Source organism: Macrobrachium rosenbergii, chromosome 36 (genome assembly GCF_040412425.1).
Source record: "Macrobrachium rosenbergii isolate ZJJX-2024 chromosome 36, ASM4041242v1, whole genome shotgun sequence".
NCBI lineage: Eukaryota > Metazoa > Arthropoda > Malacostraca > Decapoda > Palaemonidae > Macrobrachium > Macrobrachium rosenbergii.
In genome coordinates this window covers 6,327,170-6,344,725 of record NC_089776.1, presented here as the reverse complement: position 1 = coordinate 6,344,725, position 17,556 = coordinate 6,327,170, and the positions used below count along the sequence as shown (strand labels likewise).

Below are 17,556 nucleotides of genomic sequence, written 5' to 3'. Positions count from 1 at the left end.
TTGTCAGATTCAGGTACATATGTACTAATGCTGAAATAGACCTAACCTCACAATCCTAACCCAGCGTTTAATCATTTATTTCTTTTTTGGCTGAAATATATATTTAGAGATTTTAGTCACTTTTTACCAGATACATATGTAACTGCAATGAAAACAGTGCCATCTTAATATAATATTAATAAATTTTTTCGTATGCTTGTCACTACCAAGTATACAATCCAAGCGGAGAAATTCTGATGCCGAGGCAAGATTTGAACCGTCTGGGATATCAGAATAAGGTAACATTACTCACCAGATCAGGAGGAAGGGTAATAAGTCTATTCCCTCTTGTATGTACATATATCTTTTGAATATAGATACATTAACTAGAGCTGAAATAGATCTACCCACACTATCATAGTCAAGTGTTCAATTGTTAATTATCTCTAAGACTGAAATATATATTTAGAAGATTTCTAAATATATAATTTCAGCCTAAAAAGCAATTAACAATTATATAAACACTTGACTATGATGGTGAGAGTGGATCTATTTCAGCACTAGTTAATGTATCTATATTCAAAAGATATATGTACATATGAGAGGGAATAGACTTATTACCCTTCCTCCTGATCTGGTGAGTAATGTTACCTTATTCGGATATCCCAGACGGTTCAAATCTTGCCTCGGCATCAGAATTTCTCCGCTTGGATTGTATACTTGGTAGTGACAAGCATACGAAAAAAGTTATTATTATTATATTAAGATGGCACTGTTTTCATTGCAGTTACATATATGTATCTGGTAAAAAGTGACTAGTGGATTTTAAATATATATTTCAACCAAAAAAGCAATAAATGATTAACGCTAGGCTAGGCCTGTGAGGTTAGGTCTATTTCAACATTGGTATATATGTACCTGAATCTGACAATGTGCAGATGTGAGCAGGAAAAGATGTATTGCCCCTCTGTCTGGTCAGGCGACCTTAACGTTACCTCATTCTGATATTCCGAATGTGGTTTTCAATCTTGACTGTACATCTGAAGTCCTTTCATTTGGATCTGGGGCCTTTTTGGATGAACTTGCAAAGAAATCTGTAAGATATGAGGGCATTGTGGTTATTACAATTTCATTAGTACCTGACCATTAAATTCTAAATAGACATTAGTACTGTTTTGACATAACTTTTGCAAATTCTAAAGAAACACTTTATAAGCTCCAGAATATGGCAGGGTTTTTACATCGTATGTATTGAGAGTGTCTAGCAACATTTTTTAAGATCATATAATGAGTTTTGTACAAGATTAATACTAAACTTAATTTCCAACATTAAACTTGACAGCTTGACAGTGTATCCAAGGCATTATTTACTGTGTATCTCTTTATGGAAGTTGATACCAAAGCTAATCTGCTTATGCTATTCTCTCAACTCTTAAAAGTTTTCCATTAAGATACTGTTTAATTTTAACACAAGCTCCCAAAGGCTAACAGAACCAATATAATAAATAAAGGAATTTATTGATGAATATTCATATAATTAAAATATATTAAAGGATACATAAGAAACGTATGGACCAAAAATTGTCTATGTACTAGACATACTTAAACAAGCTCTATAGACAGTGCAGTGCATGAAAGTGAAGTATCATGAAATATCAATATGTGTTAACAGCAATTTTGCACTGTAAAATGGCTATAAAATGCCACATACAACTTCCATTAACCATAATATAAATGGAAAAATATTCTTACAAAACAAAAGTCAACATAAATAAGTACTGGCTCTCAATCTTCAGTCTTCTTAGGGAGTGCAGCAATTTCGGCTTTTGTCACAATCTCGTCCATCTTGATAAATGTTTCAGTTAAGCTGCTAATCTGTAAATATTTTGTTAAGGAAACAAATTTTATGAATTAACAAAATTATGAAATTCCTCCTTAAAAACCTGTTTGCTTTACAGTGGAAGCTGTAAATTTGGTTACTGCGTTTTTAAAGTAATTTGTATCCTATACTGTACCTACAAACCACAGCCTTTCATACAGGGAGTATCCCTCAGCGGAAACTGGAGCTGCAGTAGAATCTTGGTAAACCAAGTGGGTAACTGATGGGAGGGGTGGAGTGTTTGCTTACACACTCCTTAAGCATGCCATTCCTTTCTTCATTTTATCACAGACAAAGCAAAGCAGATGAGGTGGGTAAAACTTATGTGAAAGGCTCTAGTTTGTATACCCAAGAAAAATACAAATTACTTCAAAAAGTTAGGGCCCCATGCCTGATTTTTCTAGGAGGAGAGGGAACTATTAAAGGAGAACCACAATAACTCCAAAGAAGCTGCTAGGTCAGTGGGCAGAGTTATCTGGCTAATCGTAAGTGATGGGTTCAGAAAAGGCTCCAGTTAATCTCTCCTTCCTCTGGTTAACAGAGAAGAAACAAAGGCAATGAAACCTTCGTAGAACAAGCGCAAGTAGTGCATTTACCATAATCTCATACATAACCAGCATACACAGCAGGGACTGGACACAGTCAGGAAGGGAAAGTGGGATAATTCACTTCACGCTACCAAATAAGAACATGCAAAGCCTGTGAACTGGACGTGATGCAGGGTGCCCAGCCTGAACCCAGCAATTACACCACTTGTTAAGCAGCCACCAAGGGTTTGAAGGAGGTAGGCGTGGGACTTGAGGTCAACATGCCTCAGGTAAAGGTGACCTGATTATGCCATACTCCAGTCCTCATTTCCTGATGAACCAACAAGTTCTTCTAAAAGGTGAGAGATGGTTCCCTGCCGCTAACTCCTTGAACTCTCAGTGGGACAAAAAGGCCGAACTCCTCCAGAGAATGGTATAACTTTTTCACTTCAAAAAGCCGAAAGGAAAGTGTGCTCTTAAGCGCCTCTTCCTTGTAGTGACTGGTGCTAACAATAAAACTATACACTAAACTTAAGGGGCAAGTTCTTTCCTCATAACACTTTTAAGGCATGGATTGGGCAGGTCATCATCTCATGCTAAGCGAATCTTTCACTGCTACTGTCCAGAGGCATGATGTCCAGGTACTTTGTCTGGTGCTTGGGGATCATATCAGGCTTTTGCAGTGAGAAACCACCACAAATGATAAATGAAGGAAAAACATAAACTAACATAACACTGGAATTGTTAAGTTAATCGAGTTATATTCAAAGTTACTATTTAGACAAGTACTGTACAACTACACAGTCACTAATAAATCAAACATTTAAAAAAGTGTATATTCAGTAACCTTGCCAGCCACACTATCTTCGACATCAACTATGAGGGCAAGCATCAGTTTAGCAAACAGGAGGGAGAAAGCAGCGATAGTCTTGTCTTAACTGGTAGTTTGGGTTCAGCTACTGGGACCATCTTAAGCAGCCACTGATGATGACCACAGAATGAAAAGGAACAACTCATGGACAGCTGGAGGCAATAAGTGTTATTTCATTTCAATTACAGTTTTCTAATGACTGAAGGGCCTGTGCCACTACAATTAGTTGCCTCACACCAGTTGGTTGCCAAAGACCAAAGTTCTGAAACCTACGGATAAGTGATAGATTTTGTACCATGGTATTCATTCCAGTCTTTAGTTCACTCACAAACACTTTTATCCATTTATTTAAACATATGATAAACTGACCAAAACAAGCATGGCTATTCAAATAAAACATGAATGTGCTTATGCACTTTTTTCCCTATAATGATCAACGCTCCATGAATTATCTACTGAACAAGCTGCATGTGGTAACTTTACAACCAAACTACAGTAAACCCATGTTGGAAGAGCTTGGTCATTATCAGGGGAAACCCTTTAATTCTACTTTATCAAGAGGAAATGTGTATGAAGAGCCCCTCCATTTAGGAGACCAGTATGTATGTGCTGGAGTTACTCATGGAAGCACATGCAGAAAATCAAGCTTCATAGATCCAACCTACAAAACCCCCATCAAGTCACCCTTCCAATACAAGCAATTAGTTCTGAATTCAAAATATGCACAGAACAGAGGTTCAATTTCCAATTTCTCAAACATTATTCTGCACGTTGAGGGAGATGGAAGAAAACTGCTTTTGGAAGAACCGACGTGAACTGTGGTAAGTTTTGTCACCCCCACGCAGAAATACCATCCATGTCCAGACTGAAAGCATTGCAGAAGGCCAAGTTAGAGTAACAATCTGCTTCCAAGGATGACTGAGAGGAAAGGAGGATGATTTATGAGCAGAGTAAACATTAGCTAAACCATTAATTATTAATGAACAGTGTATAAATTTTTTAAAAATATTACACACACATGCAAGTACAACTGAAAATCAATTTTCAAGCGCAAAAAGAAGGAAATTTGTATGGGAGAGTTCAGATCCCTAAGGGACGCTACTAGACAGAAAGGGACAACTGTATCATTAACAAAAATAAAACACAAACCAATATATCTAATGGGTAACTGCAAGTAAGTTTTCATTCAACAGGCCTCAACGTACCTGCGAGAGACCATTGTGATGTAAGATAGACCACCTATCAATTATCCTGATAATCTGAAAGAAGGCTGTGAGATTCTAAGTGCTTCATGTGAGAATCACTGCCATTTATTAATTTTACACGAGCATGAAATTGTGGTGGCTGACTCTCGTGAACAAAATATTAATTGGTGCCAATCAAGAATGATGGCTAGCAAGCCTATCACTGGATCTCAACCCCCATCCACAGATCTTTTTACTGTCAGTGTTTCTTCAACTGCCCTCACTCAATGACCTTTCATCATCAGCATTTGTTTTACCTGCATGGAACCAATTCTAATTGCCATTCTTCTTTGCAATCTCGCTTTTACCTTTATTTTGTTCTACTGCCATGAAAAACTGGTATTCAGTAGCTCAAGATTATTTTTAGTGAAGATCTTGAATAAATTTTAAAATTCTCTTCCTTATTTTGAATGTCCCCTGTACGGTCTTCAGAAGCAAACTCGCCTCTTACATAATTCAACAAAGACATTTTTAATAATTAATATTAAGACCCGGGATAAGGAATTTGAAAGAACTAATCTCCAGCACCATCACTACATTAGCTCACTGTGCATACTTTACAAAATTTTGTTAACTCTGATCATCCTTCGCAATTAGATCTTCCCAGTCCATAGCATGCAATCTGTTCCAACAGCCTTACCTTTTCTGAGCTTCAGTACCATCCACTTTTCTAGCAATTTTGTTCCATACGAATCCAAATTATAGACAGACATTCTTTACTTGTGTGGTTCTTTCCCTCTCATGGGCTGTTTCTCCACATTGGGGATCTTGCCCTTGTAGCATTCTGCTTTTCCAACTTAGGTTGCATTTTGGCTAATTATAGTAATAATGATGTAGAGACATTTTTTATTATTAATCATTAAAAAGGCCACAAAGTGATATTAATACTACTGTTACTTAAAGAGAGACTACGAAGTCACATTTCTGGACTCGTAGGGTTTGCCCAAAGTACTGTTCTTGAATGAGTGGAAAAACTGAATACTGAATTATACATCGAGTGCCTGAAATCACAGAACTTCTATACAACAGAGGAGCATATTCTTTATTTAAAAAGAAAACTGCCGTGATCGTGTCTCCTGATTGTGTCTCCCTCTAAACAGATTCTAATACTATGCAGTAAAGTTCTCCAACAACTTCTATAAATCCAATTTATTTGTCATCCAATTCTTCTATCAATAATAACAACACAATCATTCCCCAATCCTATACCTCTCAAATCCTATTCTCTCCTAAAAATTACTTAGTATTTGTATGGTTTTTGCCTTGAAAATGGTTAAGGCATCTGGCCTGACATGTAACCTCGAAACAATTCCTGAACAACTTTGAGGACAAACTGGCTTCTGTGCTTTACCATAATTTCTCTATCATAATTAAATCCAGCATTCACCTTGGCAATATGCAATGGTGTACCCTTTCAACCACCATCCTACTGCTTTGGAACTGGAAAAGATTTAGGCAAAAAGACCAAGCACTGGGAATCCAATTCTTTTTTCTTTTATTAGTTTGCAGGTCACAGATGACGCGGTCTACTAAGACCATCTTCCTTATATAAATATGAAATTATTTATACAAAACTTACATTTTTGAATACCGTTCTTATCTCTATAACATTTGGTGTCTGCTATATGGCTGTTATTCTAAATTCCTGCTTAAGGTTAATTCCCTATTCACCTTCCTAGCTAGTTTACCTTTCTCCAGTTAACTTTTCCTGCTTCACCCCATATCTCTTCTGTCTGCACTGAACTTGAGAATAATGCTGCCATGACAAAAGGTACTTCGTCATTTGTGTTTCCTCTCATCCAAAGTAAAAATTATAAACACTGAGCTAATTGTATCTTCCTGAGATTTAGAGTAAACTTGCTTCTTGTATATAGGTATATGAAAATTTATTTTCTCTGCAGTACAAAAAAAATGTAAATGAAAACCCACTATTATGTTTTACGAGTAAATTTGTCTTAAAAACAATTTAACCTTTTACACAAGGGTTCTCTTCAACCAACTGATGATGACTATGGTGCATTTTATTAAATTGTATATTTTTTCAAAATACATTATTTACTCAAAAACATTACGGTGGGTATTCATATATAATTTTCAGACACAGTATACTAATGTATCAAAGATAAGTTCTCCTCTCTTTTACGGATGCAAACTGAATTTAAAAAGCCAATTCTTTCTAATAAGGAAAAAGAGGTTAAAATTAACTTCTACAGGACATCAAGAGCAGATTCTACTGAAAGCCTTTTCTAAATTAAAGGATACAATTGTGTTGTACTGGTCAAGTAAGTCCTTAATATAGGTGTTCTGGGCATTAGAGGATTCATCATCTTGACTGAATCTATTTGAGATCTGAACCAATTCATCACTAAGAGTGGCAGCATCTGAAATGAAGATTTAAACCAATTCATCATTAAGAGGGTATCAGCATCTGAAAAGAAGATTTAGTCATATTAAACATATTTTTAGGAAAAAATTAAATTTTCCATACATCCCTTTTACTTATAATTAGTCCCTGTGTGTGCTACAAATACCCTAGTAAATTCGTTCGCACTTCAAAAGCAAACAGCCATCAGCCAATAATGCCAAGCATGTTTAAGGAATGAGTATATCAGAGGGTCAACAAGTGGTTGATTTATCTTAAGTAAGTGCAGGAGGGGAGACTGAGATGGTATGGACACCTGTAACTGAAAAGGGAGAAGGACCAATTGGAAGGCATAAATGTTATGGCGATGGTAGTGCAGGGTAGAAGGTGACGAGGAAGACTAAGAAAAAGTTGGAGACTGTGTGAGGGGACTCTGAGGAAAGGACTTCCACGAAATTCCGCAACTTCTGTTTTTTCCTTGCCTCATCTTCATCTTCCACAAACCTCCAGCCACCTCCAGATTCCCATTTCATGGTTCAATTATTTAAGTACGTCTAGGTCTTTTAAACTCTTGTGCTGGCTGCTGAAGCCCAGCTAACATTGTCATGTACTATTCCTTGTATGTTGGCTTTCATTTCAGCCTTGGAAGAATGACTGGGCAGCTGGTGTAACTATTTGCCAGTTTTTTAATTCCACTTACTTTTCATTTCTCTTTTACAATTTAAACTTCTTTCGTTTACATGAATACATTTTAGTTTATTTAATTTTTAATCTATTCAGTTTAATTCTTGCCAATCTCTCTCTCACTCTTTCTACTATTTTACTACACTTATTCACGTGGCATCTCCAGTTTGAGATAAAAATAAATCTTGTTAGTGGTTCAGCCTTCTCAGAAGGTGATTTACTCTATAGGACTGCACACAGAGGATACAGACTAGAAAAAAGTGCAATGGGCATAGTGTGGAAGTGGGAACAGCCTCGACATTTATGCCTTGTCTTCAAAGTAGGATGCTGATGAAGTTTCTTGTCACAATAAACACCCTGATGGCACACATCACTCCCTATTGGCCACAGCAGGAGTGGTTTCCAGGCCAGCTGGGCTGTGGACAATCTCTGAGACCTCCTCACTTTGGGAAGCCTTCTGAAGCTGCTATACTTCACTTAACCTTTATGTGTGGACATTGTCCAGCATAATATAGGAAAGAATTGCTTTTCAGCAGTCACAGTAGCAACTAACTGTTGACTGGTTTGCTTTTGATCCTAACATATATTTACAACCAACAGAAGCTCCCATCCACCGGAGAGGATAGACATGTACGCTTCTGTCTTCTATCTTCGAGCTTGTCATATGTCTTTACTAATAAATTAAGATGCAGGCAACTTATGATAAACAGGTTCAAGACGAACAAAAGATGAATTTACAAAATAAAGATAACACAGTGGCCTCTTTCCTTCCCCAAACTCTTTGTGGTTGAGCTTGTCATGAAATCTGAGGCCTCACAGGATGATGAATAAGGTTTGGTCATGAAAAGTGGAGTCTTTGTTTTTCAGGGCTTAACATGTTACTTTAACTGAGGAGCAACAACACAAAATAAGTCTATTCAATTACTGGCTTCATATGAAAGCGTTGCATTTTGTAAAATAAAAAGGATGATTAAATGCACTATTGCATTAACATGATCAAATACCGTCTCACAACCCTTTCCAATTCTATCTTCACATAAACGCACACATTTACATTGGGTTTTTATTTTATGACTACTAAAACTGGCATCACAACACCTGGGTTATTACCGCCAATACATTTTTACATCATTACTCCCAATTATCAACTGCATACTTAAATACTAATTTTAAATTGTATGCTAAATATTTACAAATGATTCAGAAACATTATTTACCTGCTATATGCTGAGAGTCGAGTACTGACTTTAGAGAATTCATGGTGTTCAGCTGCTGCTGTTGACTGCGCAAATGCTCCTCACGTGCTAGAACTAGGTCTAGTTTTAGGCTATCTGAAAGTTCAAACGCTTCACCGTACGTAGGATCCAAGTACCGTTCCAACTCGTCAACTGTATTAAAAAAAAAAGTATATATAATTATTTTGAACATACAAAATTTAAAATCACTTATGTTCTATATAGACATACTCAGTAACTGATAGAGGCATTAGCAAATTATTGGGTTCCTATGATAGATGAAAGAATTCTGGATTTGCTCTCTATCTGGTACATAATTTAATTGTTACCACTTGATAATATATGCAGTGCAACAATCTTACTGTAAAATAATATGCAAAAAAGTATAGAAAGTATTGCTTCAAATGAGAATTATTGCAACAGGAGCTTAATCGTGTGCAACTGGAATTCCTCGAAGTACTGACATTAAAAATTCATGTTGGGCAATGGTTTTATGCATGCAAATACTAAAAAATGTGTGTCGAGATAATACAATTTTCCAAGGTCTAATTAGTATAATCTTTCATGTTTACATCTGTGAAGCTGTAGTGAAACTTACGTCTCTTCATCACCATCATCATGCGGTCTCTGGTTCCTAGTGCGCTACCAAGCTGTCCACCCAGCGAGGCTAATGTCGACACCACCTGTGGGAAGAGATCGGGAAATATCATTCCATCACCATAAATCATAGAATGGACTCCATCAACAACAATACTCCATTTTTATCTAAACCGAGACCTTTCATTAGGTATATCAAAGACTACGTTTCAAAAATTTTCATCTACACAGAGAATTCCATTAAGCACAGCATATAAATACTTGTTATTTATTTTTTAAATACCTCTCCATTACATAGCTTTAACTAATGCTGGAGCAGAAGTAAAAGCTATACAATCGAGAGGTAAGCTTCATTTAAAAAATATGCATTTTCATCCCAAAGTTCTCACCAATGAAACCTTTCATCTGATATATACTGTATTTAACATGACATATTAAAATTTCCATTTTAATATGTCAAACCAAAGTTCTCATCATTGAAACCTTTCAGTAGATACATGTATATACATCTGTAACATGACACTTTAAATTTTCCATTTAAAAAAAAATTGTAACGGTGAAATTTCAAATGATTTCATTATGCCCAAGAAATCATGCCCTAGGTATGCACCCCAGGGACAATGTTATTAATAGGGAGCATGTGTACACAATGATATTACAACTATTAAATTGATAAAACATGAAAAACATATCAAAGGTGACTTCGCTGCTTAGTCATTACTATAATGTAGATGCCAGGAGTACAGCAACAACCCTTCTGCACTCAAGTGCAGGAGAGCTATGATATATAACACTATCTTTTTTAAGCAATTACATCCTGAATAGAAACAGTGTCCCATACACTATTCAACATCCCTTTCAAATTTCAACATCTTACAATTAACCTTATCATTTCAATGCACACTAAGAACCCTAACCCTGGATTTCCACTTGAAAGGACAAAATGATGGAGATATGTAAATAGACGTATTTTAATACAGAACAAAACGGAATATGCAAATTAGGCAGAAGGTCAAGCTCTAGCACCTATGAGGTCATTCAGTGCCAAAAGGAAAATTGAGAGGAAAATGTTTGAAAGGTTTAACAGGAGGAAAACCTTGCACTTGCACTATGAATCACTTGTTAGGAGAGGGTGGAAAGTATATGATGGAAGAAAGAATATGCATGGAGGTACAGTCAAGGAATGAAAGGGGTTGCAGCTAGGGGCTGAAGGGAAGCTGCAAAGAACCTTGAGTAATGCCTACAGTACACCATGCGTGAGGTGCACTAACGGAAATACGCTAGTACGGGGGTACAAGTATTTCATTCTATTACAACTATATGCAGTATACTGTTTCTATGGACAATATGAATGAGGTGGTAAGGTCTGAAACCCTTGGTCTGATGAACAATATAGGAGATTGTCCTTGTCCAAAGAGATAGGAAGGCCAGGGATAGCAAGTGTGTTTGTGGATTAGCCACCGTTCCCTCCCGAGCCTTGGCTGAAATGATAATGCCACAGAAAAGAAAAGACTGGAATAAGAGACCTCCCAACAGGATTTCAAGTTCTCTGACAAGCCTAGAAGATACAAGGGCTAAAAACAGCACTGTCTTGAATGATAACTAAGATATCCACTATGGTTTCATAAGGAGATCTGGTGAGGGTACACAGTACAAAAGCCAAATACCAACTTGGAGAATTTTAACTGCAGCTCTGGAGATCAAATTACCCCAGTAAAGCAATGCAGATGAATAGCATGACGTACTAAGCCAAAGCAGCAACCAAAGACATGCCACTTGATAAGCTAACCACTTATTTACACCAAAAACTGCAATATACAACTATACTTTTGAAAACTGCTCTACAACAGAACACTACTACGACACCAGCAAAACACACAGGGCCTACAAGCAACATACATCTAGTGGTTGGACAATTTTTGTAAGAGATAAAAATTGAAAAACTACATGATAAAATGTAAGTACAATAGGACATTGTTTTATTTTTGTATATAAGCTACATAATTATTTACTGTAAATAATGATCATACTTTCTTCTTCAGTGTTATGATGATTTCATGGTTGTTCATGGTTTGTTGATATACCGCAAATTTTTTATTTTGGTTTCCTCTGTCAATCCTGCATACAGTATTTTATTTTTTACTATATCATTAATTTTATCACTGCTTCTCTATGAGTTTGGAATATGGCATTTTTATAAAGGATATCTTCAACCATATGGAGGTAGCTTAACTCAAAACAGTGGGGGAAAGATCATCCTAAGCAGAGAGGTGAAATAAGTGGGGGCATTTTAACTTAGCTATGTATAATTCCACTTTCTATCTAGGGTTGCAACTCAGCTAATAATAAAGTAAGTACTATGATACCATAATTCCTCGCCAACCCTGAATTTCATACCAGAAATGGTCACATACAGTAATGGGCAATTTGGCATTTTTTCATGAAGGAATACAGGGGACACATGAATAATAAGCAGTGCTTCTACTGATAAAAGAATGATGGCTTGCATTATTTTCTACAACCACTGTTACCATTTTGGTGTTCAAACTGCAAGTTGTTGGATACTGGGAAAGGATTGGCACTTATAACACATGTGCCATTCACAAACACCTGTGGAACCTTTTAGTTTTCCTGTTACATAACATACCGACCATTTTCGACATAAAACCTCAAATTCTTACGCTACGGTGCCCAATGTTTTCCGCCTCCTCCATATTTCCAACATCTGATGTCAATTTAACAATGAGTGCCTTTTATTGGCAAGTACAATAGCTTTTAACATATGCAAAATCAAGACTAAAACCTATTTATTAATCTGGAAATGCCTTAACTCTTTCCACTGAAAAATCTCTCCCCTAACTAATTGAATGAATGCAACTGAGACAAGAGGTTAGATCCAAACTTTAGATATGGAATATGCTGTCAATGCCTTAGGCCACAGTGTTAGGTTAGGTTGAGAATTTCTGTATCTCTTTTCTGATCTAAAACCTTGACACATCTTTGTACTGTCCAATGTGTTTGTGACTGATATTGATTAAAGACAAAAGCATGTATTATCCCGACTGCTTATCTAGTGGTTTATCCATTTCAGACCATTGCTAATTGTGCAATTCACTCATTTTAAGTTTTCCATAAAAACCTGCAGGGTAGTAGTTAAGTAGAATGACAGGTAACACATGCAGAACAATGTCCAATTGAGATATCTAATACACCAATCTAACAGCTGGAAAATGGTAGTATAAAAGTTGTTCAGCTTGTCCTAAAACCTCTGAAAAATCTTCCTTGGTTAATCACTCTGTCAGAGAATAATTTTTCCTAAGTTTGTCACTAATGCGAATGGAAAGAAAAATTTTTCCTAAGTTTGTCATTGTCGTGAATGGTAGCCATGGACTGCTCTTTCCCTGGTTTATTATCTTCCATCACCAGGATGTGGGTTAAGGGCTCCTTGAATTTAACCAATCACATTATCATGTTAACATGGGTCATGCCCCCGGCCATATTTTTAGCCAATGGGAAACAATTACTTTTATAAGCATACGTGATCTAGACCTACACTTGTCCATTTCAAATTTCGTTACGAAGATGAGCAGTACAGAAATAAACAAGTCAGATGCAACTACAACCAAAAGTTGGAAAAACATATTTCAAAACTCATAGTGAACCGTGTTAAGTTTTTGTATCAAAATGACAGCAAAGACTGAAAACAAGGTAAGAAAGTGACACTAACCTCTTGAATGGGGTGGTACGAAAGCAAATGTGGGTAAAACCGAGGTTATGGTGTCCAGCAAGCAGGGAGGAGACACGTTATTTGTACAAGACAGAAGAGGCCTAGATGAAAAACACAGAATTTCAAATACCTTAAGCTGGGTGTTCCGGCATGAAGCTGAGTATACATGTAGGATGAAAGCAGCTTGGGCGAAACGGAGGGGGGTGAAAAGGGGTAGTTTGTGTGACAAAAAGGATACCAAATAAACTAGAAATTAAGATCCACCGTACTGTAATTAGCCCACTCATAATGTATTGTTCAGAAATGTCGCCATTACAAGGGGAGGAGGCAACGGAAATGAGATTGCTAAGGTGGATTTTGAGGAACCCGCTGTGTGAGAAGCTGCAAAATGAAGAAATGAGAAGCGCCAGGTTGGTTTCAGAGGGAACACAACCTAACCAGCCCACCTTGGTAAAACTGGAGACTACTACCACGGCCAGGTTCCCCCAGTCGCCCACCGGGATATTTATTGCCTTTTGTTTAGCCTATGTTTTTGTTATGTCTTTCATTCTTGTGACATTTACCATTTTGGTTTATGCTTTAATGTTCACGGGCGAGCGGCTGGTACTAAGCACAGCACCCATTTTTCCAAGGTAATCACCAAACCAGAGGGGCATGGTATTAAGTCATCAGTTTTACCAATACTTCAACAGGGATGCATCCTAATTGAACCTTGCCTATCCTAGAAAACCGAGGGAAGGATTTGGCCCCTTGGGTGGCCCCAACTTTACATTGTACTTATCAGAAAGTGTGCACGGCCAGGCAATTCGGTAAAACTGAAGACTGCTACCGCAGCCTTCTTCCCGTCAATTGCCGAAGTGGAATATTTACTACCTTTTAATGATGCTTCTGATTATATTAGGTCTTTCATTGATTTTTATAATATTTACCATTTTTTACTGGTGTTTCTGATTATGTTTATGACATTGTATTGTCTTTTATTAATGCTTCTCATTATTTTCAAGCCTTTTATTTATGTTTTTTGATATTTAACGTCTTTTACTGATGCTTCTGATTATGTTTATGTCTTTTATTTATGTTTATGATATTTATTGTCTTTTACTGATGCTTCTGATAATGTTTACCTCTTGTTTTTGTTCACGATACCATCTTTCATCGACGCTTATGACCGTTTATATCTTTAATTTACGTACATCATATTTATTACCTTTTATTAATGCTTCTCATTACATTCATGCCTTTTATTTATGTTTGCGACATTTAAAGTCTTTTGGTTTAGTTTTTTCATCCCTAGGGGGCGGGTGCTAAACACAGCGCCAATTTCGAACGTAAACTGGTAGGCCTAGTTACCGACCCACAAGGGTGCGGTAGTCGTCTTCAGTTTTACCGTCTAGCCTATTCTGCAGTAGGCTCTTACTGGAAAATAATACAAAAAAGCTGGAATTAGGCTGGCCTATACACAAGAGCCTAAGCCTATAGGCTACTTGACAAGGAATAAAAGTGTAATTGGGAATAAAGGCAGATATTTGGGGGGGGGGGGCGATGTAGCCTGGCCTAGGCTAGCCCTAATTTCAGTTGGTATTTCTGGGGGTATATGACCTAACCAGACCTACCTAAACCTAATGTTTGCCCAGATACCGTGTCCCTAACTCGCCTAGGGGGGGCTTTGCCCCCTGGCCCCTCAGGGTTCCCAGAATTAAGCCATAACGGGCCCCTTTTGCGTAATATTAACATTATTATATTATCAGACCCAAACACTAGTGATTTTAACGGTGAAATAAACTTAACAAAGGTTAAAATCCAATAAAAAAATATTATTAATTAAAATACGACTCCATTAAACCTCGTCTAGGGTAAGGCCCGAAGCTTAGGCCAAGGTGCCCCACCGCAAACCTCCCCAAAAACCAACATAAAAGCGGCTGATCCGTTGATTGACCGGTTACCATCTCACCTCCGGGTACTCCGCATCTTTGGGCAGGGGGCCGAATATCTTCTCCTCGAGCTTCCGGACTCTCTCCTCCAAAACCTCCAAGTTTTCGTAGTTTGTCGCGGCCATGTTTACAATTCAAAGTCCACCAGTGGGTCTAGAAAGCAGGGTGCGTTCAGAAGGGAGTTGACGCGACGGAAAACGTTATCGGGGGTGTTGTTTGGGGGTGATATTCGAACACGATGTCCGTTTAATAAATATTTATTGTTATTTTCTGTTTATATTAAATGCCAGTCACGTCTAATAATCATAAGCGAATTAATTTAGATATTTATTCTTTGCGTTCAGGAGGGGCTTGACGCAACGGAAAACGTTATTAGGGTTTGTTTGGGGTGATATTCGAACACGATATCCGTTTAATAAATATTTATTGTTATTTTCTTTTATATTAAATGTTCTAATAATATTAAAATGCCAATTACGTTCTGACGCAACGGAAAACGTTATTAGGGGTGTTGTTTGGGGTAATCGAACACGATGTCCGTTTAATAAATATTTAATTTAGGCGAATTAATTTTATTTATTGTTGCGTTCAGGAGGGGCTTGACGCAACGGAAAACGTTATTAGGGGCTATGTTCGAACACGCCCGCCATTAATAACTATTTTACTTATTATTTTATGTTTATATTAAATACCATTCACGTCTAACAGCCATGATAATAAAATTAATTTAGACATTATGATTGCGTTATGGCAAGGGTCACGCGCAACGGAAGACGTTCTTTAAGTGCGGTGTTCGAACACGCCTGCCATTATTAACTATTTACTTGTAACTTTATATTTATAGTAAATACCACTTGTGTCTAACAACCATGATAAGCGAATTAATTTAGGCATTTATTATTGCGTCATGGCAAAATCTCACGCAACGTAAGAAGCGCTTTAAGTGCGATGTTCGAACAAGATCACCTGTAATAATTTCGCACTTGGTATTTTACTTTCCGGTGAAATAACACAAGTCTCACAACCATGAGGTTTAATGAAATTTAGACTTTTATTTATTACTGTGTTATGGCAAGAGTCTCACGCAACGTAAAAACGTTGTCAAGTGCGATGTTCGAACACGCCCATTAATAATTTCGCACTACATTATGCATACCACTCAAGTCTAACAACCATAATAATCGAATCAAATTAAGACATTTATTTTTGTGTTATGATCCCTTGGCGAGCGAGAAAATGTCATTCGAATTCGCATCGAACACAGATTTTGAAGCCGTAGCCAGTACCAAAAGGCGAACATTCCAGGCCTGTTCAGTATCTCATACCGGTGTTTTGTCTTACTGATCTACACCGATAGTTCGATGTTTTTGGGCGAGTCATACCTAATCATCTTTTTTTTTCCTCTTTTTTTGACGGACAATTGACATCATCGCCAACAATGGACGACCTTGTTGCCTCACCATAATGAATTTAGGCGTAAAACTCAAGCTACGAATACATTTCACATTTTCTCTCTGTATGAATCAATCCTAATTCTTTAACTACGTCGTTAGTTGCATTGCCCATCGCTTATTGACTCGTCATATTTATATTTTCATTCACGTGCTCTTTACCGCCAACTTTTAATTTGTTATTTGCTGTGGTTCGTGTTTTTTATACTACTATATCTTTCTCATCGAAAGTTCTAGATAAACTGTACACAGCACTTGCGAATAAAATGTAAATCTGATCCAAACTGAAGTAAATAGCCATCGACCATGTCCTCAATTTCAAACTCTTGTCCTAAACATCTTTATTACTTAAAAAAACGTTAGATAATATACAAGTGTCAACGAAACAGCAATTGGTTGGATGTTTTTTAGCCTTACTAGAGACCCCTTAGAGGAAAAAATAAATGCACATATCAATAATCCAGCTGAAATTTGAATAACTGGAAAATGCTTCGAGAACTGATCATTTCGTCAATAAGATTGAATTACTGGAAGCTGCTTTCGAGAAGATACTCTTTTAATAAAGAGTAATTTAATTTGATAAAGTTAAGAAAAGAAAGAACTTGTTAGCAACAAGATCATCCCAGTTTCAAACAAAATCAGAAGAAGAAGAATTAGATTTTTCATGCACTTAAAGGCATTTCAATGTGATGCAGGTCTACGTAATAACAATGTTCTCTTTCTTGGGCCCCGGCCTCGTGGTTAAACCAAACTAGAAGTTAATTCCCGCATAAAAATTTCAACTTCCTACCTTCCTTTGAACTTTCTCATGATGGCAACTGAAAATATAGTGGCTAGTACAATGAGCAAACATTAAGTCAAATACGACAACACCGCCCGTGGCTTTTGGCCGCTGTACCGTAGTGAAAAGTGGATAAAAGCAGAATTCTAACCTTCCGTAGTCCCAACGAGCTTTTGCTGCTCTTGCAAAACAATACCATGCAATGGGTGGGAAGTGAATCAACTGTCATTAGTCACTCTCACGTCAAACTTACAAAGCCTAACAGCTTTGGCATTTAGTAGATATTTA

The 17,556-nt window shown here is 37.0% G+C and overlaps 1 protein-coding gene across 1 annotated transcript; it reads right to left on the bottom strand.

Annotated features, from left to right (window-relative positions):
* Positions 1-1,480: 1,480 nt before the first annotated feature.
* Positions 1,481-15,214, bottom strand: DCTN3-p24 (Dynactin 3, p24 subunit). Its single transcript, XM_067134446.1, has 5 exons — positions 15,057-15,214; positions 9,380-9,464; positions 8,764-8,934; positions 6,763-6,881; positions 1,481-1,854 (listed from the first exon to the last, which is right to left on the bottom strand). The coding sequence occupies exons 1-5, from the start codon at positions 15,159-15,161 to the stop codon at positions 1,765-1,767; spliced, it is 570 nt and encodes a 189-aa protein (XP_066990547.1). The 5' UTR covers positions 15,162-15,214; the 3' UTR covers positions 1,481-1,764.
* Between the last annotated feature and the right edge of the window lie 2,342 nt (positions 15,215-17,556).

Coding starts and splice junctions, on each gene's coding strand:
- DCTN3-p24 (XM_067134446.1), bottom strand. CDS start 15,161: ATGGCCGCGACAAACTACGAAAACTTGGAGGTTTTGGAGGAGAGAGTC. Junction 9,465..15,056: donor AAGATGCGGAGTACCCGGAG/GTGAGATGGTAA, acceptor CTCTTCCCACAG/GTGGTGTCGACATTAGCCTC. Junction 6,882..8,763: donor CGACTCTCAGCATATAGCAG/GTAAATAATGTT, acceptor TCTTCATTTCAG/ATGCTGCCACTCTTAGTGAT.